At 41.9% G+C, this 24054-nt stretch overlaps 2 protein-coding genes across 2 annotated transcripts; both read right to left on the minus strand.

Moving 5' to 3' along the window:
• Positions 1–420: 420 nt before the first annotated feature.
• gpr84 (G protein-coupled receptor 84) lies at positions 421–2136 on the minus strand. Its single transcript, XM_061070574.1, has 2 exons — positions 2092–2136; positions 421–1661 (listed from the first exon to the last, which is right to left on the minus strand). The coding sequence occupies exon 2, from the start codon at positions 1651–1653 to the stop codon at positions 421–423; it is 1233 nt and encodes a 410-aa protein (XP_060926557.1). The 5' UTR covers positions 1654–1661; positions 2092–2136.
• Positions 2137–7696: 5560 nt separating this feature from the next.
• Positions 7697–20891, minus strand: LOC133000550 (zinc finger protein 385A-like). The gene is given in 7 exon segments (XM_061070497.1): positions 7697–7966; positions 9032–9118; positions 9215–9402; positions 9997–10230; positions 10770–10944; positions 17866–17976; positions 20799–20891. Coding segments are annotated over 7 exon segments (1158 nt in total).
• Positions 20892–24054: the final 3163 nt, after the last annotated feature.

Here is a 24054-nt window from a genome sequence, read left to right on the forward strand (position 1 = left end):
CATGAGTCATCCACTGGGAGCATGTTAACACTCATTAAGAGATGAGTCACTGGTAAGAGTCATAGGTTCCTGTGGTTTTGAAATGAGGCATGTTGTGTTAGACGGGGACATCCAGTGCTGATTTAGTAACAGCACGGGTTTTTTGTGTGATGTAACAGACATCGTTGAAACTAAAATGGCAATCACGCCCAGGCTCGTTGCACCAAATTCTGACAGCAACAGCGCAACTTGACAACAAATTCAAAATTTTGTTCACTATATGAAAAACTAAAACCCTGCCATACTCTTTTCATTCATTCTTTCTACAAAATAAGTCTCACAACTTCACACAACTTAGATTTCAGACAGAGTAAAAGCCTTGTATTACACTAGAATGATATCATCCTGGGTTTTAATCAGGCAGGTTAACATTAGAGGAGGTCAGGATCTCAGAAGCTGTGAGCGGGTCCAGAGGCTGGTGAAGGGCACAGCGGCCCTGGTGAGCAGCAGATGGTAGGCCTGTCGAAACTGTCGGTTCATGACAGCATAAAGCACGGGGTTGATGCAGCTGTTGAGCCACGTGAGGTTTGCGCAGAACATGTGCAGTACCTGTGGGGCGCGGTTCTGTTTGTCGGCTATGTTGAGCAGAATGAAGGGCACGAAGCAGCACACGAAACACAGGAAAACGATGAAGCACATGCGGGTCACTCGCTTGAATTCGCTGTCATCTCCTGAAGTGGCTGAGGGGGAAGTTGATGCTGCAGCTGTGGATGAAGTTGGTGCAGGGGTGAGATTAGGAGGCCTGTTGACTGCTGATGGATTAGAAGGTGTGGCAGAGCTCTGAGTAGATTGGTTGACAATTTTGTAGGGGATAACATCTTTGCTTTGTGACAGATCTGCCTGGCTGCTTATCTCACAGCTACATGTGTTGGTCGTGCCACTGTCTACACCACTGTCATCAGTCCCTTGCACTGAGAAAGCTGGTTTCCTCCTGGACGACCTGCGGCTGGGCCTGTAGCGAAGCAGAGCCTGCGAGGCAATCTGGACACGTTTGTAGATGAGCAGGTAGAATACACCAACGCAGGTCAGACCAACAAAAAAGTAGAGAAAGAGCAGGATGGTGGTGTAGGGGCGACCCCTGGTACGATGGAAGCTGCATGTGCACACCTGTGGCACGAACACGTAGACAGACCAGAGCGGACCGAAGCTGGCCAGGCCGAGCGCCCATGCCGAGGCCAGGAGTAACATGAGACCTCGGTCAGAGAAGACACGATCAAACACAGTGCGCTTTGCAACCAGGAGATATCTGCTCACTGCCACCAGGCAAAGGGTGATGATGGAGACAGAGTTGGAGAGGAAGAGCAGCAGGCCGAAGACGGTGCACCAGAGCTCACCACTGCGCCATCTGAGGTGGAGGTAGGAGTCGACAGAGATAGGCTGCAGTATGGTGCAGTAAAGGAGATCAGCTACAGCAAGGTTGACGATCAGCACATTGAAGCGAGTCCTCAGACGTGGGTCTAAGGCGAAGGCCAGAATGGTCATCAGGTTCCCAACCGTTCCAGTGATGGTCACAGCACATCCCCACAGCACAGCGAAGTACCGGTAGCCCACCACTGAGGGACTGTAGCAGGAGAAGAGGTCGTCCTCTGTTTGGTTCGTGTGGTTCATCAGCATTCTGTCAACTGACAGGAATGAAAATATAGGTTAACTTCCCTGTAATGTGCTCATGGAAAGTTCAATTTAAAGAGAAACCCTGTCCTTCGTGTCCCCACTCTCCGAAGAGGAAGTTACTGAAGGCTGAGGTTTCCACTTCCTCTTGTACAAACTCTGACAAATGTCCACAAACCAGAAATAATTTCTAAACATCAGGCTTCATACTTGAATGAATGAATGAAAGAAATTAAATTAAAACTTTTTCTTCAAAATAAGTTTTGTCTTAAACTAAAAGGTGGCTGCTGCTGAGGGCTTAGGACTCTCAGTTAGTGAAGCATTGCATAACCCAAAGTTAGAGAAGCAGGAAAAACACGATTTAAAGACTAAATGCATATTTCTATTCATTCTATGTAAAGCCAAATAAAAGTTATAAAATAAATCCTATCATAATTTCCTCACCTTCCTTCTATTCGTCGATGTGCATCTGTTGTTCTCTTCACTTCACTTCTCAATCTCTGAATGTCTTGCTTCCCTGCTGATGTTACATTTGTTGTGCATCCCCCAGGTTGCTCAAATATCCTCTACATAATCACATGGTAAGAAGACGGGTTTTTCCATTTCATGTCTAAATTTAGGAAGAGACCTCTTGCAAATTTCCTTCAAAAAGTATAGTTTTTATATTTCAAATTGAGCAAAATGTATTCTGTCTGAGAAACTGGTTTTGTTTATTTTAATTATGTACTTTGTACTGAGTTTGTAATTTTCAACAGAATTCAAGTTTCTTGTAGGAAACGGGTGTAACTTCAGCCGTGCCGGCATTCACTCCTTCTCATTTAATTTATATGATATCTCTTAAAGCTGCAGTATCATAATATAGTACTTTTTACAGTTTTTATTACTTTAACTTTTTACTCATTTTATTAAATTATACTTTTTGTACTTGAGATATGAATCATTGCTACGGAAGTGTGTTGTACGGAAGCGTATTGCCATCATATAAAAAAAAAAGAAGTTCTGTTTGTCTGAGATAATTATCTTGCAAAATCCGGGATAATTCGGTCAGAAAAACTGAACTCCCCCCCCCAGTGAACACATACGTACACATGCTGTATGCTTGCCTTTGGTAATTAAATAAAAATTTTTAGAAATTTAGATTTAATTAAGAAGTTGAAGACATTAGTTTATGCTTCCAGTGTGACAGTAAATGGAGAACTATGATATTTTAAAGCAACTTACTGATTCTTAAAGGTTGTTCTTACCAAATATCTTTAACTGATCCTTAGCAAGTGGCTTCTCCATTATCTGAAATTGTGCCATCCCACTGAGTAAATAGATCCAAACTCTACCAACACAAACTGAGAACATCAGCAGCTCAAGTTCAATAGCAACACAGCTTAAAAAGTTTATTTTGTAGGATTGACTACATTTTTATTTTATGCCACACAAAGGTAAATACAACAGTCAATACCTGTGTGCGGTAACAAATGTGTAAAGCACAACTCTTGTGTGACGTTTTTTTAAAGTTGCTGTGATGAAGCGAAAATGTTATATCATGTTGGTTTCAGAAGTTATCAAGTTATTGAAAATAATAAGAATAGTTTAGAACCACAAAAAAACTATATTTGTTTAACTTGGGATTTAGGATTCAATCCTTAAACAGATTCTATTCCCATCTGCTAAGAACTTTTTTTTGTCTCTCAATAAACAGAGAAATATGTGGATTTACTTTCACTCCTTAAAACACACTATCAATCTTTGGGCTCCAGTGAAAAAGAGTTTAATCCTTCATTAATGATACAATAATGAATATATAAATCATTATTGATCTCGATCCATATGAAAAAAAATGTATTCCAACCAAACATGGGAAACATAAAAAGATTGAAGTTGTTAAAATGCAAAAAACAAAATCCTAACTTTTAGAAATTATGGGTTTTCCTGTGATGGTTTGAAAAGATTAAGAAAGCACTCAACCCATTCCTCACCACTGAGTGGCAGTAATGTGCCCTCTTATTTTCTCAAAAGTAGAATACGCACTTGAAATAATTTCAACAGCCACCGTGTGGTTCTGTGTTGAGGGATTTTCAGGACCCAAAATACAGACACAGGATAAAGTCTGGTAGGTGAAGGGAAGCGTTTTTAATAAGAATATAAAGTCTCTGGTATAGACAGGCAAACAGAAAGTCACAAATTGAAGAACTCCAAAAACAGAAAGAACTGAGCTGAACAACAAGGTAAACCTGAAGAGACAGACAGACAAAGTGACAGAGTGAAGTGTGGACGCAGAGACTGAAAAGACACGGGAGACAGGGCTGAAACACATCAGAGCAGAGACACCGATCACAAGAGCACTGACAAAAGAGAGGAGGCAAAAACAAACCAACACAAGGTCAAGGGCTGCCACGTGAATTCACTCAGAATCAGTAGGTGGAAGTGGAACAAACAAGACTGTGAGCAGACCTGAAACCGAGCTCCAGGAGTGTCAATCAACCTGGAGCCGCATAGTCTGTCACGAGGGGCTCGAAATCAGAATGGATCGTTTGAGTGCACGAGTGAGAGAGTGTGTTTTACTCATATTTAGGGAGTCTGTAAAGACACAAATTTACGTTTAAAAAACATGACAAAGTGCATTTTGCATGATATGGCCCCTTTAAAACTGAAAACAGGAAATAATGAAAGCTCAAAGAGTCACTGTAGATGCCCACACGGATCAGGACAGGCGTTTCTGAGATTTAAATCATGTCACACTGGAGTCACATTCAACTTGTGTCGAACAATTATACCAGTGGATGCAATCTGTTAATCGTTTTTATCCAACACATTATATCAGCATATGATAACATCATATGTTCAAACTGTATTGATTATCTCAGTTGTGCACGCACAATGTATTGACAGGCTCACATCTACATTTTGATAATTCAACTTTTAATTCATCTCTTAATCTTGATTGTTTGATTATTATTTTTTTTAACCTGCTGACCTCTGCCCCTCTTCCTGGCGACTTTTGTCTACCATCATATTTCATGAAGGTGTTGGGTGGGGCAGGGATAGTCGATGCCAGCTGATAACACCTGGGCCTGGTGTTCCTCTCATGCACATGCTCAAACTACCTGTTTTTTATGCTATGGATTTAAATATCCCCAGTTTGCTTGTATAGCACTCAAATGCTCTGTCCTAGTTCCCTCCCTCTTCCCTCCTCCCATCTTCCCAATTCTTACCTTTAGAACAGTTTCCTCATTTGGAGAATCCTTAAACAAGAACGCACATGTGCCACAAGAGCTCATTCGAAGCAGTGACCGACTTGTCCAAGTTTTCACGAACAAAGGCTCATTTGACCACGATGCCCTAAATAACTCTGCTCGTTTCATTGTCAACATCTGATGTTGCACACTTCCGTTGTGGTTATGTTTCCGTGTGTCGTGGCTTTTGCACTTACTGCCAAATGTGAAGCCACTTACCTGTGAACCTAAGTTGACTAAAGTGCTAGACATCACACTTACTAAAGCGTGTTAGTATTTTAACCGTCTGTGCTGTTCATGAGAATGTAGAGCACACAATACAGCTGTTGAGCCAGGTGAGGTTTGCACCAGAACACAAGCAGAAACCACAGAAAACCACAGAAACCATACCAGCCATCGGACTATCTGAGAATTGAAAAGAAAACATCGACATGCATTAAAAAAAAATGTACAGTGTTGAGTTTCTCACCTTAAAAAAGGATGATATGTGCCCGTCTTAATCCTTAGCTCATGTTCAACGTATTTCCTCAATTTGTTTTATCCCTCTGATCATCAAGCTTCCTGTTTTTTTTTTCAGACACTGTTGTAGCAGTATGGACAAGGAAGGAGGGGCAATGGAGATGATAAATTGGACACACCTGCAAGCCAAAAAGTAGGGAAATCAAGCAAAGGCAGCATGGAAGAGAACTGAGGCGTGAGAGTAACGGAAAGATGGAGATCATTGATTAGATGAAACCGTTTCTGAACATATTTGCTAAATGAGGACAAAAAAGAAACAAAATCAAAGTTGAACAAAGAGACAAATGAGCTGATCCCTGGAGCCTGATGACGTGGACTAAAACAAATCTGTTTGACCTTCCAGAAATGGGCCTTGATCTTCTTTGCTAAGTCGGTCCCCGTACTGAAACTCTCCTGGCTTCCACGATTCCCTTTTCCTCTGGATAATTCCCCCTCTCTTCTTCCACTCTCCCTTGAGATTAAAGGAACCCCCCCTCCCCCCCCACCCCTCAAACACACACATTACCTCAGTTTTCCACTCTCCTCTTTAACACGCACAGAGGCACATCGCTCTCCACTGATCAGACTATGAGAAACTGAACTGAAGGCAACATACAAATGTTTTTTTCGGAACACACACATAATCTCATACTACAGAAAGAACACAAATTAAGTGGATTCCATCTTTCCAGAGACACAAGACAGTGTGTGTGTGTGTGTGTGTGTGTGTGTGTGTGTGTGTGTGTGTGTGCTCTCATACATGTAATTATAAGAGAAATGAATTCATCAATCAACATTAGTTACAACCATAATCTCGGTTTAATTATTTCATTTTAACTGAACAACTAGGAAGCCCCAACATATACCTTTAATCATTATAATCTGCATTTACAGTAATGTTTCAATACACATCTCGTAAATAACAATTATTACATTTGTAGACATTTCTCTTTATTGCAGTTAACAAGAAAAGTTAGCAGGAGTGCTCAAAGTATTGCTACGGTTTCCATTTCCTAAAGTTTCCCTCTAATGTGTCACAAGCCATTATGACAGTCTTCACTGGCAGAGTCAGGATCATGTCGGGTCGGAGTACACAAGGTAGAGCAGACAAACTAAACATATTTTACTCCACTACAGGCCTATAATACTATCAAAAATCATGTGTTTTGCTGCTGTTGTGTTTTTTTAAGTATTCATCTGTGTATGTGGTCCTTTTCTGTTTCTTCTCTATCATAATGCTGGTGTCTTTCCCACTGTTTCCTCACTCCTCCAGTGTGATTGTGGTGAAACTGTGATCTGTATCAGCGACTGTGCACAGAATGCAAATATACCTGCTACTTAAGTCGTAAATGAACTATTGCCCTGCTCTTCTCACAGTGTTAGAAACTTTTCCATTAATACAACAAAGCCATTCTGTTTTGTGCAGTGTGCTGCGGATGGAAGAAAAATAATTATAATTTTAAATGTATTTACGCCTTTTAAACATGGATGTCTCACCTCTAACTTTTAATAACCTTGCATGTTTTTTTTCATCTCTTGTTCTGTTCTGTTCTTAATTCCTCCAACATTTCTCTATTGTGGACTGTGAGAGTGAACACTTCATCACAACTGCTCCAAACCACCAAAATTGTTGATGAGTGCATCAGCAGTTTTAAGACTTGACGTAATTTCTACACCTTAGCTGTTCCTCTTTGACTTCCTGCTTCTATCCCACTGAGGTAAATATAGGCCCTAGTGTGCACATACTGTACAATGTTTGCCGGTTACTGCAGGAACATTAAATTGTCGGAACTGTTTTCTCTTTATAGGCCACAAAAAAACAGAACTGTACAGTGATACAATCCACTATTCTGTGACGCCTACAGTATGATACTAGCTAACATCAGAGGCAGCTGCTATATCTAACCCAGCACATGTATTTGTTAACATGGATGCTTTTAATAAATAATGAGATGAACATTAAAATCATAAAAGAGGTAGGGTTTTGAGTCAGATAAAGTGGATCACATGGTAGATGGAGATATTTACGTTGCTGATGCTCAAGGAATCCCATTCTTGATTGAGACGTGTTTAAGTTCCTCGTGAAACTATCTGCAGAGTCAGTCGGAGAATTGTCAGACAGTTAAGCAATGAAGGGAAACTGGGGATGATGGGAACATATCGAGTCTGAAATATTTGCGATTTGTCGGTGGTCTGCAACTACAGTATGCGCCAAGAAGAGTCATATTTATGTCCACTGAGCCACAGCAGCTGATCTGGCTCTTGGTGGCACATGGTTGCAGGCCTCCTCTTCACAGTGTGCTTCTTCCTCGCTCCCCCTGCCATCAGTAAGGGGAGAACAGGATCGGGCCATGTGTGGTGCGCATGGGGCCTGGGGCCGGCCTCAGCAGGCCGAGGGCTGTTCCCTGAAGGAGGTGGTGATGATGGTGGGAGGCCGGCCCAGCAGAACGTAGGGCCAGCTGATTGGAGGTTGCTGCGGCTGCCATCGCTGCAGCGACAGCCAGGTGATTTGGTATAAGTCCACCCCCAAGAGTTTTTGAAAGTTCCTGTCAGAAAGTCAAAGAGGTTCACGTGTAAATATGACAAATAATAAGCTACTGGTACATTCAAGAGTTTTCTTTGAACTTAAATGATGTAGTTTGTATTAGAGGATGGAGTCCCAACTCGAGCCCAACAATTCTACAGATGGTTTTCAGTCGGGCTCAGGCTTTGTCATGTCTGCCAAACAATAGGCAGAGAAAATGTGAAGAACTATTTATCTGGGGTTTGTTTATGTATGACAATGCAACACATGGATATTTAAGGTGATAAATATTCATGGGCTACTTCTTTAGCTTGAGATTTATGGACGGCAACAGCAAACCACCGCTGCTGTTAGTATTCATCCCAGGAGTGCAACTGAATGCTCAAGGAAATGCAGATAGATTTGCATAATGTGTGATAAAACAATCAACCAATAGCACAAGTAAAGAATACTTGTTTTGTATGTATGTACAGTTGTATGTACAGTTGGACCACACATATCCACATCCTCCCACTGTCCACAAATTTAAGCCAAAATACCCGGGAGACAAACATTGTCATCTTGCTACAAAGACATAATTTGAAGCCAGTATATGTGCTTCAGCAATGATGGGATGGAACAGCCAATACATGTGCTCGACCAATCACGAGTCAGTCTCGGCTGTCAATCATGTCATCACCCCATTTTATAGCAACAAATAAGAAATTAAAACAAACTTAAAATGGTCACTTGACAAGCATCACTGCAATGAGAATTACTGTAAATGACAGAAACCATCTTTTTGAAAAATGTAACTGATCCATGTTCTACAAACCGCCAGCCACTAGGGGGCAATCTAGTGGATTTGGCTTCACTTTTTGAGAGCTGTGATGTTATCCATCTTTATACACAGGCCATGAAGTGAAGCAATGACTGTTGAGGGTAATTTAAAAGGTCCACACACATCTGTATTCAGGGTAAAGAAATGCTACGGCCATAGTAACAACAACTGCATTACATCTGTGGAGGCTTGAGTTGGGAACCTGTCATGTTTTGGTTGTACTCAGTGACTATTCACCCTGACTCAGGAGATATAAGCTTAATCTTATGGGAGATAATTAATAAACATGGAATATGAAACAAACCGAGGCCTCACCATAAAGTCTGTGCGCTTCTTGTGCCGACTGAGAAGAGGATTAGGTTTCCCTGCAACTCCATCTCGATGCCTCCGGCTCGATATATGCTGCAGCAGAAAATGAAAAGGGAATAGATATTGGATATTGTGATTGTTTGGGAAATAATTCTTCACGCTCCACGGGTCTTTGTGCAAGTCTCTCACCTGTTTAAGCTGCAGCTCAGAGTTGACTCTGACATTGCAGATCTCACAGTGGAAGGTGCGTTCCTGAGTGTCGGGGTCTGAGGACAGCTCCCCCCCCTGCTCCGGGCTGGGTTTCGGACCCAAGCGAGGGTAGGCCTTAATAGGTCCCAGTCCACTCCGAGCCTCCAGAATGGTTTTGTGCTTGGTACCTGGAAACAATAAAAAAAATAAAAAAATGGTATGGCAGTAATTAAGGCTGTCACAGTGAAGCACATATACTAAATACTAAAAATGCTACATTTATTGACCCAATGATGAGATTAGTTCAGGAAGTAATTCTGAACCTCAGTTTTTAAGCCAACATCGGTGGAGTCCGTAAAAAAAATTACAAAAAAGAGGAAATTCTAACATATACCATTTTCAACTCTATGCAAATCATATGATATAATTGAAACCTCCAGCTACTATTGATTGAATTGATCATTTTCTGTTATTTCATTAAGTGATGGAGACGGAGAATAGTTTGAGTTTTTATCCCAACTTTTCTGCATGCAGTCAAATCCCTCTTTTTTTAAAGCTGCCATTATAACCACTAAACGGCAGTAATGTACTGGCTTGAGTACTTTAAACTTAAAATGCAGAATGTGCAGCATATCCTCTAAAGAGACAAACTTAATCTAAGACAGCAGATGGCACGACGCTGTTGTTTGTAAAAGTATATTTTCTTTCAAGCCTCTGCACACTCTGTGTTGTAATGTACTTGAGAAAATATGCTTTCTCTGACAAAGCTGCTTTTGACTTACCTTTGTTATGTGCCTCGAGTTGTGAGAGGGAATTAACAGCCACTTTGCACAGGGAGCAATAGAGCAGCTTCTTGGCTTTCTCTTCCTCTGACTCTCCTGAAGATGGGCTGGGCGCCGGAGACAGGGAGTCAGGAAGAGCCGCCGCTGCAGGATCCGTTGGGGGGGTACTGAATGTGGTGTTTGGGGAGGGAGAGGACGTTAAAGGCGAGCTGGCCGAAGGTACGAGGGGAAACTCTGCCTCTGCCAAGCTCAGTGTGGGTGTTGGGAGGCGGCTGGGGGTCAAAGGTGACTCGTTAGAGCTGGGACAGGTTTGGTAGACATCTGTAAATGGCAAAAACAAAGTTTTGAAGTTAATAAATGATTTACACGCTTGGCCCTGGATCGTCATGATACAAAACTCTGACAACATGATGCTGATCTTTCACGGTTTAACACTGTCTAACATCTGGACCTGACGACAGCTCATTTTACATGTTTAATTCAAGATCAACTCTAATCTAACTCTAACGATGTTTCCAATCTCTGGAGTCTGTAATGTTGACAACGTTTTAATAAATCACATTAACACTAACTTGGTGTAGAAATTCTTTAATAATCACCAGCTCACCAACACTCCTCTCTGGTTAGTTTCTATCACTTCATGCAGCAGCTGTGTGAAGCAGCTGTGCCACTTTGTGTCAGATTCCTGTATGTGTGTGTGTGTGTGTGTGTGTGTGTGTGTGTGTGTGTGTGTGTGTGTGTGTATGTAACCTCACATCTGAGTTGATGCTCACCCTGCTTATTAGGATCAGGCACCGGGCTGGATGGCGAGGGTCCTGGTGGGGAGGGGGACGCAGTCGGGGGAGGGGCCTGTTTGTCTCCATCTTGGAGACGAGCTGTCTTGGACGTCTCGATCCCCTTCACCCTTCGAGCGTGCCGGTTCCCCTTGTAGTGGGCCTCTGCTTGGCTCTGGCAGGAGCATGAGACACATAAGAGATTTACATGTGATTCATTGACTTTGGATCATTATTCATGTGCAGGGGTGGATGCTCATTTCCACTTTATATTCCATTTGTCTTGATGACACCCGTATAATCTGAAGTCAGAAAACGGTGGTTATGGTTTTCAGTTTCTGATGTGAACTTGTAACATTGTTGCATGAGTAACCTGCTGACGTTTCAAACCATATTGGCTTCAATAAGTGTTCAGCTAAACAAACTCCATCATTTGGCACCCTGCGTTTTCGGTGCATTACAGAATATAAAGGCTGCAGCGCGGTTGAGATGTGCTGCAGAGGTTGTCAGGGACGAGTGTAGCATCCAGACTATTCTCATCTTCCTTCACTACTGGTTTAATCACTGAACTGGCTTACTGAGCTGATGATGATTATTGAGTGGTGGGATTATCTAAAATGGACTGGCAAGTGACAGTTGACAGTCAGCCACAGAGAGAGAGAGAGAGAGAGAGAGAGAGAGAGAGAGAGAGAGAGAGAGAGAGAGAGAGAGATAAAGATCAAATCAAGAAAAGATTGCATCTGTGTGTGCGTGTGTGTGCTCTTGTACAGCTATCTTTGTGAGGACCAGTTTGAGTCTTCAATCAACGGAGTGGGGACATTTTGTGAAAGTGAAGACATTTTGGCCAGTTCTCATTTTGTGACCCCACTTTAATGGACTGTTTGGGGGTTATGACGTCATTTTAGGATTAGGGTTAGAATTAGGTTTAGGTTAGGTTGTTAGGAATGCATAATGCCAATGACTGTCCTCACTGAGAGAGCTGCACAAACGTGCGTGTGCATGCGTGCGTGCTTGTCCTTGAACGGTATATCATGTAAGAAGATCAGTTTAAACTGAGGAAATATGAAAAGGTGTGGACATTTCAGTAAGTACTTACTGCCGGTATTAAGTTGTTGCTGCGGTTTATTCCAGTTAATCATATCAGAGACAAGTACTTATTATTTGGGTTGCCTTGCATTTAATAAGTGAGTTTTTTTTAAATGACGACAGTGGAAGTGCGACTCCAGTGTCAAATAAAGCATGTTCTTCTACATCCAACGGGATTTACACATGATTACTAGAATGGCACTCATAACTCCGCCAATGCCCGACAGTTCCCTAATGAACCACGTTTGAAATCACTTCATCAAGATCTTTGTAGTGAAAGTGAAAAAAAAAATCTGGAATCCGCTCCCTGATCCAAATTTAATACGCTCTCCCCAGACATGCTTTCACCAAGTTTTGTTGAAATCTGAATGGTAACTTTTGCGTAATCCGGCTAACTCACTAACAAACAAACAAACAAAGGTGAAAATGTAAGAAGTAGAAAGTACAGATATTTGTGCTCAAATGTAATGAGTAAAAGTAAAAAGTTGTCAGGAAAATAAATACTCAAGTAAAGTACAGATATGTGAAAAATCTACTTAAGTACAGTAACAAAGTATTTCTACTTCGTCACTTTCCACCACTGCAAACAAACAAAGGTCATACCCCACCCCTCTGCAAACAAATGAAAACAACATTTACTTGGCTGAGGTAACTATTGTAAGCTTGAGGTGTTTGAAGATTGTGGTTATTGCAAATAAATGTTTATTCAAATATATTAAGGCAGCTAAAATACAGGGTTGTGATCCTAGGAAAGATTGTGGTTATGGTTAAAAAGGTGTGTGCTGGGTGCCAACTCTTTCCCTGCAGTAAAATGTTGCGTACACACTATACCAGTCCAGTCTAAATCACGAGGTGCAGAATCGTCCAATATGTAAATTCTTCCTCGAGACGCTGGGCGGGTGCAGAGAGACCGTCCCAAGTCACATATGCATGTCAGCATGAGATGAAATCAAACTAAAGCGTGAAGTGTTAGAGCACAAATATAGTTTCTCCAAGCTCTTCACTAATACAGTAATACAAGACCGTGTGTGCGTGTGCGTGACTGTATGAACATGTGTATGCACAAGCAGCGAACTGCTGAGATTAGACAGGTTTCCGTTCTGTCAATAACAAGGCCGTGGGGCCCTTCACAGAAGCAGAGGGACCACGGGGACGTGTCAGGGATGCCTCTGTAAGCCTCAGGTATTAGCTGTCAATGATAGTTACCCATATAGCCCTGCTCCTGATTGGAGATGACAGAAAGGCAGATATAGCTCTGCCGGTGTAACCCAACTCCTCTGGCTGCTGCCTCCCAAAGCCCCACAATTAGACAAGGAGATGAAGACCCACGAGTGGATGAGCGAATGACAGCACAGAGCCTGAAAGTGAGAGATACTCGATGCTCCCTCTGCTCGTTGCAGGCCACACGATGTGCTGCTGTCCTTCTAATTCTCTTCTCCCTTTCTGCAACCACCAATTGTTTTTTTTTTCACACTTGAGCATTGATACTTTCACTCCCTGCGACCTTCAGTGTCAGGACTTAAAAAATCGATGAAGGTCTGCCATCTAGTCAAGCATAAAAGGCCGGGCAGCCTCGGAGGGCGGGGGGGTTGAGACCAGACGCAGCAAAGACAATCGGATGTAAATGAGATCAAGGCACCTGATCACTGGTGTTAGGAGGAAATGTGAATAACGCGGAAATATAAACGACGTTTGGAATAGTGGGTGAAATGAACTGAGCGAGAGTGTGACAGAGCCTGTGAAAAGAGGGATTAAGACGAATGAGGAAGCAGAGATGGGATTTAAGGGGGAGAAAAATGAGAGCAAGTGAATGTCCCTGAAAATCCTTTTTGTCTCTAAGCAGGAAGAGCTTTGATGTTTTATCTATAAAGTGACAATGGCACAGAAAGCAGAGAGCTGGTCGCGCAGCCCGATCTACTGTACGGGGGGGGACGGGCTATAGGAAGCAGTGACAGGGGGAGGGGACGGGAAGAAGCTGGTGAGGTGGAGAGAGAGGGCCATGGGGACAGATGATTACTACTGTACTGTACTGTACTGTACTGTACTCCCCCTGCACAGAGGGAGAAACAGAAAACACGAAAACTGACGAGGAAAAAATTGAGAGAAAACTCTGCTGCCTGTAGCGGACAGTAGACATGAATGAAACATGAGTTGAAGAAGAGGCGGATTGATCAGAGCGAGAAGGAGAGAGGTGTCCGGCATGGTACCGCAGTGGTGACGGTGCCTAATGCAGCATGGCGTGACGTCAGCCTTGCAGCAGAGCCGAACACTGGCAGGCTAATCTGTCCTCTGTGGCCTGAAATGAATTGCAATGTTGTAATTACAACGTGGGGAGCTCCAGTGTAGCAGCAGTGAGAGGCACCTGCTTCTCAATGGCCTTTATCTAGCAGTCAATCAGCATCTTTTGTGGGAGTACCTGAGAATTCCCTTTAAACAACGCCCCTCCCCCCACAGACACATATGTTACCGCAGTTGATGTGGTTCATTTGGGTCTTGATGAAATGTCTGAAATGTCTAAAATGATACCGCAAGGATCATTTTAAAACAGCACCCTTTTTACCCTGTCTAAAACAGCCCTCCTCAGATTGACCTTTTTTGAGCTCGCCATTGTCGTGTATTTGAAGCCGCAGTGTCTTGTCGAAGTCGGTGTTTGAAGAGAGGAGACCGCAGACCCAGTACTCACATGTATACAATGTTTATTACAAGAAGTTCACAGGTCAGGACAAGCTCTAGAGACTCGGAGACATCACACATGACATGACGTCGGCTCAGAGTCGTAATCCCATTCGACGCCCTCTAGCGTATCGTTTCTGACATAGAGGAACCACAACAGATCCCGGGAGTTGTTTTTTTCCCGAGTTTTTGGGACGGTAGACATGCCAGATACCCAAATTAACGTGTAGAAGCACTACAAAAGTGGAATTTTCATAATATGTCACCTTCAAGTAAAATATTGGTATTATTTTAAATAATTCGGTGGATCGTGATCCAACGAAGACTCGGTGAGAAATAATGTGTTTTTCTGCCTCTGAGCCCCAGCGCAGCCCCGGACAGCAGGAGTAATCCAAACTGTAAGCAGAGTATTCCTTCATTATTAAAGAATGTCCTGCGTGCTTGAAGCCCCCAGTCTCTCAGGTTACTGTGGACAGTGGTGTAGAGCTGCAGCGGAGCAGATGCACACCGCGACTCACCAGCAGAACAGCGAGCTGGACAAACAGGTGGCTCCGTATGAAACCTCTCACAGCATAGCGCCGCTGTGACCCGAGCCTGAGAAACTCTCCCTAAACATTTTCCGACATCCAGTGAAATCCCAGGCAATGTGTAGATATAGACACGCCGGGGTAAATTGAATCACTCCACGCGCATGTACACCATGTGAGAACATGCAGGTCTGAGCAGGGGGAGATATAATTAAGTGCCCCCTCACTCAGAGAGAGAAAAGAGCAGTGTTAGTACAAGTTTCATATGACTCCCCCCCCCCCCTGCATGTGTCCTTTAAACACCACTGCTTTTAGAGTGCAAGCATTTAGCGCTTCATCACTGGAGTGCGTTTATATTTTTAGATTTGCGTATCAGGCTTTTGTTTGATTTCTACTCATGTTTAGGTTTGAGGTGGGTCGTCTGGGGGGATTTTTCCCTCTGTAAAAGCCATTTTAATATTCATGAATATATATCACTCAACTTCACACTAGATGGTAAATTGTACTACATCAAAAATTCAGCTCAAATAATTTGCCCTTTTGACTCTAGAGACTATGATGTAGAGCTGTTTTTACTGTGGGACAGTTCGGGTGGTCACACACTTTCCTGAGGCAGATAAATCAGAAATGTGAATCATGTTGTGGAAATGTGCAAATCTAAAATTCTCCATGCACATACAATGTACCAGGACTCATACCACTGCTAAGGCCCGACAGTTGTAACAGTAACACTCTTAGATATCAGCTCTCTAAATATGTGTGATTTTGTTGTGTAGGCCCGTCTCTTATTCACTGGGAATTGGTGAAAAGGTCAAAAATGCTCTATTTTGCGATGTTGAGAAGAGGAAAATAAATTCTTGATCTGCCCTCTGATCCTGATCTATCCCAAAATTAAATGGGTTATTCCCTGACCCATACCACATCCATCTACCAATTTTCATAGAAATCCATCCTGTATCGTTTTCGTAATCCCGCTAACTAACAAACAAAACACAGATTAAAACAGAATCTCCTCTGCGGAGGTAATAAAGTCATCAGTCAATCATGTTATCCAGTAGCTGGGTCTAGGATATGCGCGTTATTATTTGTTTTTCAACTTCAGTTAACACTACAGCCTCTTTAACAGGGACACTCAAATCATTCCTCTAAAGTTTCATCACTTCTGGCCTCTTCTATTTCAGTCCCCTCTTCCCGTATGTTGGCCCTGAACCATCTGTCACAAATGAAATGCAGAAAATGTGCTCCATCAGGTTTAAAGTGGCTCTGGGGACGAGTTTGTGTTAGTTAGAGTTCATCCTGCTGCTTCTTCCTCAAACATTTAAAAACCCTCCATTAAAATCTCATCTGAGGCTGGGGACCCCCCCAAAAAACGTTCATGCAATACTTGAAGGCTTGCTATCAACACTAGCAATTTGTTTTGCAATCCAGGTCCACAATTTCTGTCAGCTTCTATTCGTACATTCTGACGTTCCTTCACGACTCGGATATAAGAGTGTCAGAATGATACCGTGAGCTGTTTGTATACATGCCGGATTTTCCTCCATCTTCCTCCCCCTGATCTCGTTTCTGGAGAGGCTAAAATTGGAGCTGAGAAACTGTGAACCACATTTTCACCTGCTCCAGCTGTACAGTCAATCACCAGCTATCTTCAGGTCCAGCCAGCAAACATTTTAGGTCATGATTTAATGTGTGTGAATTGTGCTTGTGCAGGGCTCTGGCCCCCGAGGAAATATCAAAGGATGATTTGAAGGCAAATTTCCTGAAAGGTTGTCTTCAATCGATCTGTTTATTAAGCTCCGCCCTCCCCTTGGTTATTGTTGCTATGCCTGTCGAGCCTTCAATCCTATATGCATGAGGCTGCATGAACCAGTTGAACATTGCAGATTTACCACTTGAACACGTTCATTACTTTCTATCTTTCTGTCACCATATTGTTGCATCCTCTTCTTTTAAAGATGCATAATGTTAAACGGCACCTGATAGCAAGTGAATTAACACAGTTAAGTTGTTGAACACATTGAACACATTCATTATTTTTTAACTCTAATTGTCTGGTATTTCTATTAGAATATCTCTTACATTGGGATGGATACTTCGCTAATGAGTCTGGGATTTCAGACAGAGGTGGACAAAAGCATTTATCAGGTTGACATGATACCTGTCTTTGTGTTGTGGTCTATAGCTAGTAGTCTTAATATTAATATTACTACTTAAGGATAAATGTAAAACTGTAAAGCTATCATGACCCTATTTTTCTTTTTAACCTAAACTACTTTGTTTTAAAGGAGCAGTTATCACTGTTAACATTGTACGAAAGAACGATTTTAAATGAGGTCTGTGTTGAGAAAATGTTATCTCGGGTAACGAGTAGAGGTTGCTTGAGAGTCCAGTTGCCTGATTTCTTATGCATCCAGCACACGCTTCGACAAAGTAAGGAATACTACACAGTGAGTGTGAATGAGGCTTTTAAGACTTCACCTGTAACCCCACATACCTAAGCTGGTAGGATTTTCCTCTACAAAAATCTGCACATCTGTGAATGTGATGCATGGAAGGCCACAGAGCTAAAAGCTGTCTTGGCAAACTAATGTGTGCCGGGCAGACCTGCAAGTTCTTTAGTTGGCCTCAATGTAATGTTAAACATGGTAAACATACAAGTATCAAAGACGCAGCCACAAAAATGTTCCCACATTCCCCATTCGAGCTTGTTGAACTGTCATCAGACTGCTGCTGTTGGGTGTTTAGCAAACAAGCAATAGTTGGATATTGTGTGTAAAAAAGCAAACCCAACACGTTTGAGGCGTTCCTACCTCTGAGTTGAAGCGTATTTGGCAGACGTTGCATGAGATGATTGGTCGTTTAGTCCTCACCATAGGTGGCCCAAAGGTATGCGTCATGATAGCCTTCTGGACAGGGTCCATCTGAGGAGGGAACACCCAGAGGTCACATCAAAAACTCAACGCCACAGGAGAAACAAGGAGGGCGGCGTTTCAGTGTTTGTGCTGACTGCAGTGCACCAATGGTTGGACATAATGAATGCGGATGAAAGAGGAAGGTGATGTAGAAAAAGTGCAGGTGAATGACAGGGGGAGCCGTTAGCAAGAGAAGGCTTGTAGATAAAAAAAAAAAAAAGAGAGGGAATTGAAGAGGAAGCAGTGATTGATGTGGACAGGAGGGTGTGTGTTTCCTCAGCAGCAGCTGGTGCCGCTGTCTGTGCCGGAGTTCTTGGGTCTCGTTCAAACGCTTTAATTCATGCTGGGGTTAGAGGGGCCTAATTACAGGCTCGCCACACATTTGTACTTTGCTTGGCTCCAACAAAACCTGATCTACCCGACTGTACAGGGAGATTAGGTTCTAATTGCAGGAAACAAATTAAATAGATAAATATTAATAATAATATTTATAATGATGATATTTAAATATATAATAATCACTGAATATTGTTGGTAACTGAAAATATATAAAAAGTGTGTGGTTAAGTGTGTCAGCCTTTTCTTATCAAGCAGCAACAGATCAACCACATCTCAAGAACTAAGGACCATTATAACTTTAAAACCCTTCGCGTATTCTAAAAAACTATTCTTATTGGTCATCATCTGGAATAGTGGCTTTAATATTCATTTATTATTAATACTACTTAATGTTGCGTTTTGCTTGATACACCTATGTTTTTTGTATCGTATATTTTTAATTAATTTGTACTTCCACGTGATATGCGCCTTTGTCCATTTTTACGTCATATGGTTACGTCATTGATTCATGTATGTTGTTTTAGTTTAGTGTTCATATATTATTGAATGCTGTACATGTTGGACTTAAGTACATATGTTAATTAATGCTTAATAAATAAATAAATAAACATACATATTTAAACTGAAACAATAAATCAAAGTAATACAAATATGTATGAATATTATGAATGTTCTGAATAATATTTTATAAACATTATATTAATCAAAACAATAAATATATTTTTAGAATGGAAGAAAAATACATTGCAACTTGTCTGACAAATACCAACCAAGACATTGTGAATTCTTCTCAGATCAGGCACATCAGATGTGTACAACATCATATTATAAAATGTTCACTCCTTCATTTTGAGATGACTCGAGTTGACTCTCTGACCCACTGGTGGAGTTCACCAACTCAGACGCTGGGTGTTGCCCTCATTAAGCAGCCAAAAGTGCACTGCGGTTTTACGCAGCCTCTCATCCTCTGCTCAGACTATGAACGAGAGACTGTTTACACTCTCAAGCTCCGGGCACCAGGGGAAACGGTGTAATTGGTCTGAAAACTTAAACTCAGCTTGAATCCATTGTTAGAAATATTTATAGACTTTACCCTACTTTTTTAAGTTGCATATTATTTCTAACTCGTGTCCAGCTCACCTCATGTGCAGTGTTTTCCACATTGAGACCTTCATGTGTTTCTGTGCCAACACAATGTGTAGATGTAGACATGACTGTGTGTGAGTGTGTGTTTGTAGATTTGGAGTAAGGATTTGAGTGCATTAACTCCAATGGAATATGTAGGTCTGGCTCAGTTCTGTTTGAAATGATATTTTATCGACCACTGAGAAATCAAAAACACTTTGTGATGAGTTTTCTTTATACCTCCATCAAGGACGTTTTATTTCCGTCTGCGTTCTTTGATTATCAGAGCAGGACTTTTCAAAAAACTAAGATTTCCATCAAATTTTGTGAAAAGGTTTGGTTTTACCCCGGGAAGAACCCATTACATTTTGTTGTGGATCCAGATCAGGGGGCAGATCCAGGATTTGTACAATTAATACTGATGACTAAAGAGGACACTTGATTTCCGATTTCTGACTTTTTAGTGAATAGGTTTAGTGTCTTGCTAATAAATCGCTGTTTCTCTGGACAGCAGATTTCTCATAGTCCGGATAAAAAATGGCGACGTTGTCTTTCCAGCCAGAAAAATGGTGACAGAAATGGAGACACAACACCGGCGAAAAGATCGATACAGCTGCACAGGTTTTTGTAAGTCAACATTATTCAGTGCACATTAAGCAGCAGCTGCCACAGCTTATTGAGTGTTTGTGTCAGATTGCCCTTCTCTGTGTCCGTTCCATGTGCTGGCTGAGCTTGATCTTAGCCTTCCATCACAGACAGCAGTGTTTTAGACATGTTAACATTTTACTGTGCAGTCAGAGATAGATTTTAATATTGGTGCACACATAGTGGCACAATCAACATCCTCAAGAGAGTAGGATGAATCATAAAATTGCCGAAGGGTCATTGTGTTTATGTGTACGCAGATAAGCTGATTGTGTGTGTGTGTGTGTGTGTGTTTTGTGTGTTTGTGTGGTGTGTGTGTCCCTGCTTGTCGTCACACTGACCTTCCCATGAAACCCAATCTGGAAATGAGAAGGAGTGGCAGAAAACGCTGACTGTCGAGAATACAGCCTGTGCCTCTCATACAATTGATTAGCTGTAACTCATTTTATTGCAGTAAAACACTTGCCCCCGCATTTTCTCAATTATCCTGAAACTCACTTCGCTGAATAAAAAGTAAACAGCTGTCACCTTATCATTTTGGATTATACAAAATAAATCATGAGCACTTTATCACTGGTCTGCGCCGGAGGCAGCACCGCTCCGAAGCCACACCTATACCAGCTCTGTCCTCTGTTAAGAAGATAACAAATCCCAGACGCTGCATGTTAACACTTGTGTATTTGTGCATGTGTGCAGGTGCTACAGCGCCTGCTAGCACTCACTGTGTTAAAGTTGTGGAAGAGGCCGATGCTTGCCGGGTGAGGAGATTCCATGGGGAACTGGAGGAAGGGCTTCATGTCCAGGGGGGATGGCATGACACCCGGGCTCCTGAGGAAGGCAGGGACCGGCCCCGGTCGGTTTACACTTCCTGTGGCAAAGAGACACACACAGGGAAAAATCATTAAAAAGCTCAAGTGGAAAACAACGACTGTTTGGACAAAGTGTTAGTAAAAAGAGAATAAATATAATATCACAATTGAAATCAACGTCTGTATTTACCTCTAATGAAGAGGTTATGATTTCACCCTGTCCCTTTTACTTGTTGATTAGTTTGTTTGATAGTAGGCAAGATTACACTTAAACTACAGGATTTGTTAACGCGTAACTTGGAAGGATGTGGAATAGGTCAGGGAAGAACCCATTCGTTGCTGAAGATCCAGATCAAGGGGCGAATACCAGCAATACCAGTTTTTTCTATATTTTCACCATTTTCCCAGGGAATAATTCATGGATCTTACTGAAAATCAGGCACATTTAGGGAACTGATATCTGTGAGTGTGTGAAACTCGGGGCAGCTTGATTGGATTTAAGGAGGCTGCTTGGCCTTGGTGGAGGTTGGAAGTGCTATTGAGTGTTTCTGTTCCATTTGGAAAAGCCTTTTTCACTTTCTTGCCAAGTCTGATAATGTTCTCATATCAAATGATAAATATCTCTGTATAAGTAGTTAGTTTAGCTAGGCCCAAAGGCTGGAAACAGCTTGTGTTTACCGGGTAGAGGGAGGTTATTTTTCTTGGTAAATTACTTTTTAGGACACAGTCCCTCATGTGTAATTTCCTGTTAGTAAGTCAACATTAATAATACAGGTAGGTGGATTTTCTTACAACTGGATTCAGCTAGTCTATCAATTCCTCCATTTCCAGTCTCTATGCTAATTTCAGCCAAGCTAACCAGCTGCTGGCTGCAGCTTATAGTTGAATTGCTATAATTATACAAACACTGTGTACAGGTGCAAGGCTGTTGATAAGAAGACATTGAAAAATGACGATTTTGACCTGAAGAAGATCTGACTCGGATCAGAACGTTTGTCTTATGCGTTGTGTGGCTTGGAGTCAGTGTGCAGGCATTATATTATTCATTGAATCATTTTATATTCACTCCACAGAATAGGGAATGTCTTAATTTTCTTACATAACAGAGCAAGGAACTGAAAAAGCACATTTCCTAAAGTGCTGAACTATTTCTTTAAAGCTCAGCATCATATCAGAACAGGTGTCATAAAAGTAATAGGCAAATAAATCTAATAGTCTGTTTTTTCTCCTGCGTCATTTTCCCTTGTTGAGCGCCACCCACACGTCTCTGTCTCCGCCCCTCACTGACTTTCCTCAGTAGTTGCTCAGCAGCAGTGAATGCCTGCTCTCGAGGAGTTTTGTGTGATGGGCAGTGGGGGAGCTAAGCTCCTTAAGCATCTGCAGCTGGGGCGCTGCAGATATCCGCCTTTTCTACATTTCTCCCTCTGTCTCTCTCTCACTAAGCATCGTTTTCTATCCCCATTTCATGGTGCCTTACTCTGTCTGCCTGCCTCTGTATCCCTCATCTGTACTTCTCCTCTCTGCAGCTCCGGTCCTTCTTGCTGTTTTGTTCCTCCTTGTCCTCATCCTCTTTCTCTTTCGCTCTCTCCATCCTCCACTTCTGCTTCCCAAAGTTATTCTCCTCTTGAGCATAAAACCAGCAGGGTGCTTCAGGCCAAATCTGACTCTGCAGAGAGAATTTCTATAATCTCTTCTCTTGAGATTATATGCAATCGTCGATCTTTATTGCCTCCACTTTGTGAGGACTTCTTAACAGTTTTGTTACATTTGAAAAGAAAAACTGGTCACTTGTCTAAACTGGAAAAAGAAAGGCTATTTTGGTAACAGCAGGGACATAAAGAATGTGCTATCAGAAAGAGATGGAGGGGAAAGTCTCTCCTGGCATTTCTCCGACTCACTGTTTCAGACCTGAGGTTGTGGCAGCTCAAGCTGAGCTGTATCTGTTGTGGTTTGCTTTCGAATGTGCAGCATGAGAAGGAATGAGTTTAGAGGGGAGGAGGAGAAATCAGATAAAAGTGCCTCCCACTTTTATCTGATTTATAAAATTCATAATTATGGCTAAGGTGGCAAACGAGAGAAGGTTGTTGGTTTGAATCTCTGTTGCAGCCGGTGTCTTTCTGATTGCATGTTCACCCCGTATCTGTGAGGGTTTTACTCCGGCTTCCTCTCACAGTTCAAAGACATGCAGATTGGGGTTAGGTTAACAGGAATCCTGTGATACACTGTCAACCTGTCTACAACCTCGCTCCTCACCCAATGTCAAGTGGGATCGGCTCCGTCCCCCTTACGTCCCTCAAAGGAGAAAGTGTAAAGATATTGGATGGATAGATGGTTTCCTTATGCACAATCACCTGGAACCAAGAATTGTAATGAGCTCTTTATATCTACATCCGGCCAGTGAGGGCCTTTTTTGTGGAAAACTAAAGGCGACTGTAGTTTCTCCTACACACTTGGATGGGGAGCAGATGTCCTTAAATCCTACACACAGAACCTCTAATGAAAAAAAGACTATTATTTCCTTAAACTGTAGTTTGTATCAAACATTAGTCAAACGGGAGTAAAAGGAGCTTTTACTGGGGCCTACTTTCAGTCGTGGATTAACACAAGGCTGTATGTGTTCATAGAAGTAGAACTGTGTTTGTCAGGGTTGCACAAAATAAACTATAGTGCCCATGATCACCATAATACGGTGACATCCAGTGTGAGGGTTTTAATGGAGATAAGATGAATAAACATTACTATGCAATACTTGTTAAAATTATACATTCACAGTTGAATTGGGTCTTTTCACAGCATTTGTTGACAATGAAAAATATACATCCTCACTGGACTTATTCTCCCACCTCCTTCAAAATTCAAGGTGAGCTCATTTTGTTTCTGTGAATTCTTTGTTTGATTTGGCTATTTAATCAGAACAGAAAATATTTCTTAGATGCAATTAAAAACAAGGTTGACAGGGAGATGATGGGACAATAAAGCATCAGTAGAATAAAAGGGATGAGAGGTATAATTATTGTTTCCTCTTTGGTTAATAAAGCGTAGTGGTGTCACGCCTCTGTTCAAACCACAGCTCGTTTTACGCCACATTACAATGTAAAGGTCAAAGCATGTTACTTTTAAATCAGCTTTTGCAGCGCACACACTCACAACCAGGTGATGTATGTGAAGT

Source organism: Limanda limanda, chromosome 4, assembly GCF_963576545.1.
Source record: "Limanda limanda chromosome 4, fLimLim1.1, whole genome shotgun sequence".
Classification (NCBI taxonomy): domain Eukaryota; kingdom Metazoa; phylum Chordata; class Actinopteri; order Pleuronectiformes; family Pleuronectidae; genus Limanda; species Limanda limanda.

Coding starts and splice junctions, on each gene's coding strand:
- gpr84 (XM_061070574.1), bottom strand. CDS start 1,653: ATGCTGATGAACCACACGAACCAAACAGAGGACGACCTCTTCTCCTGC.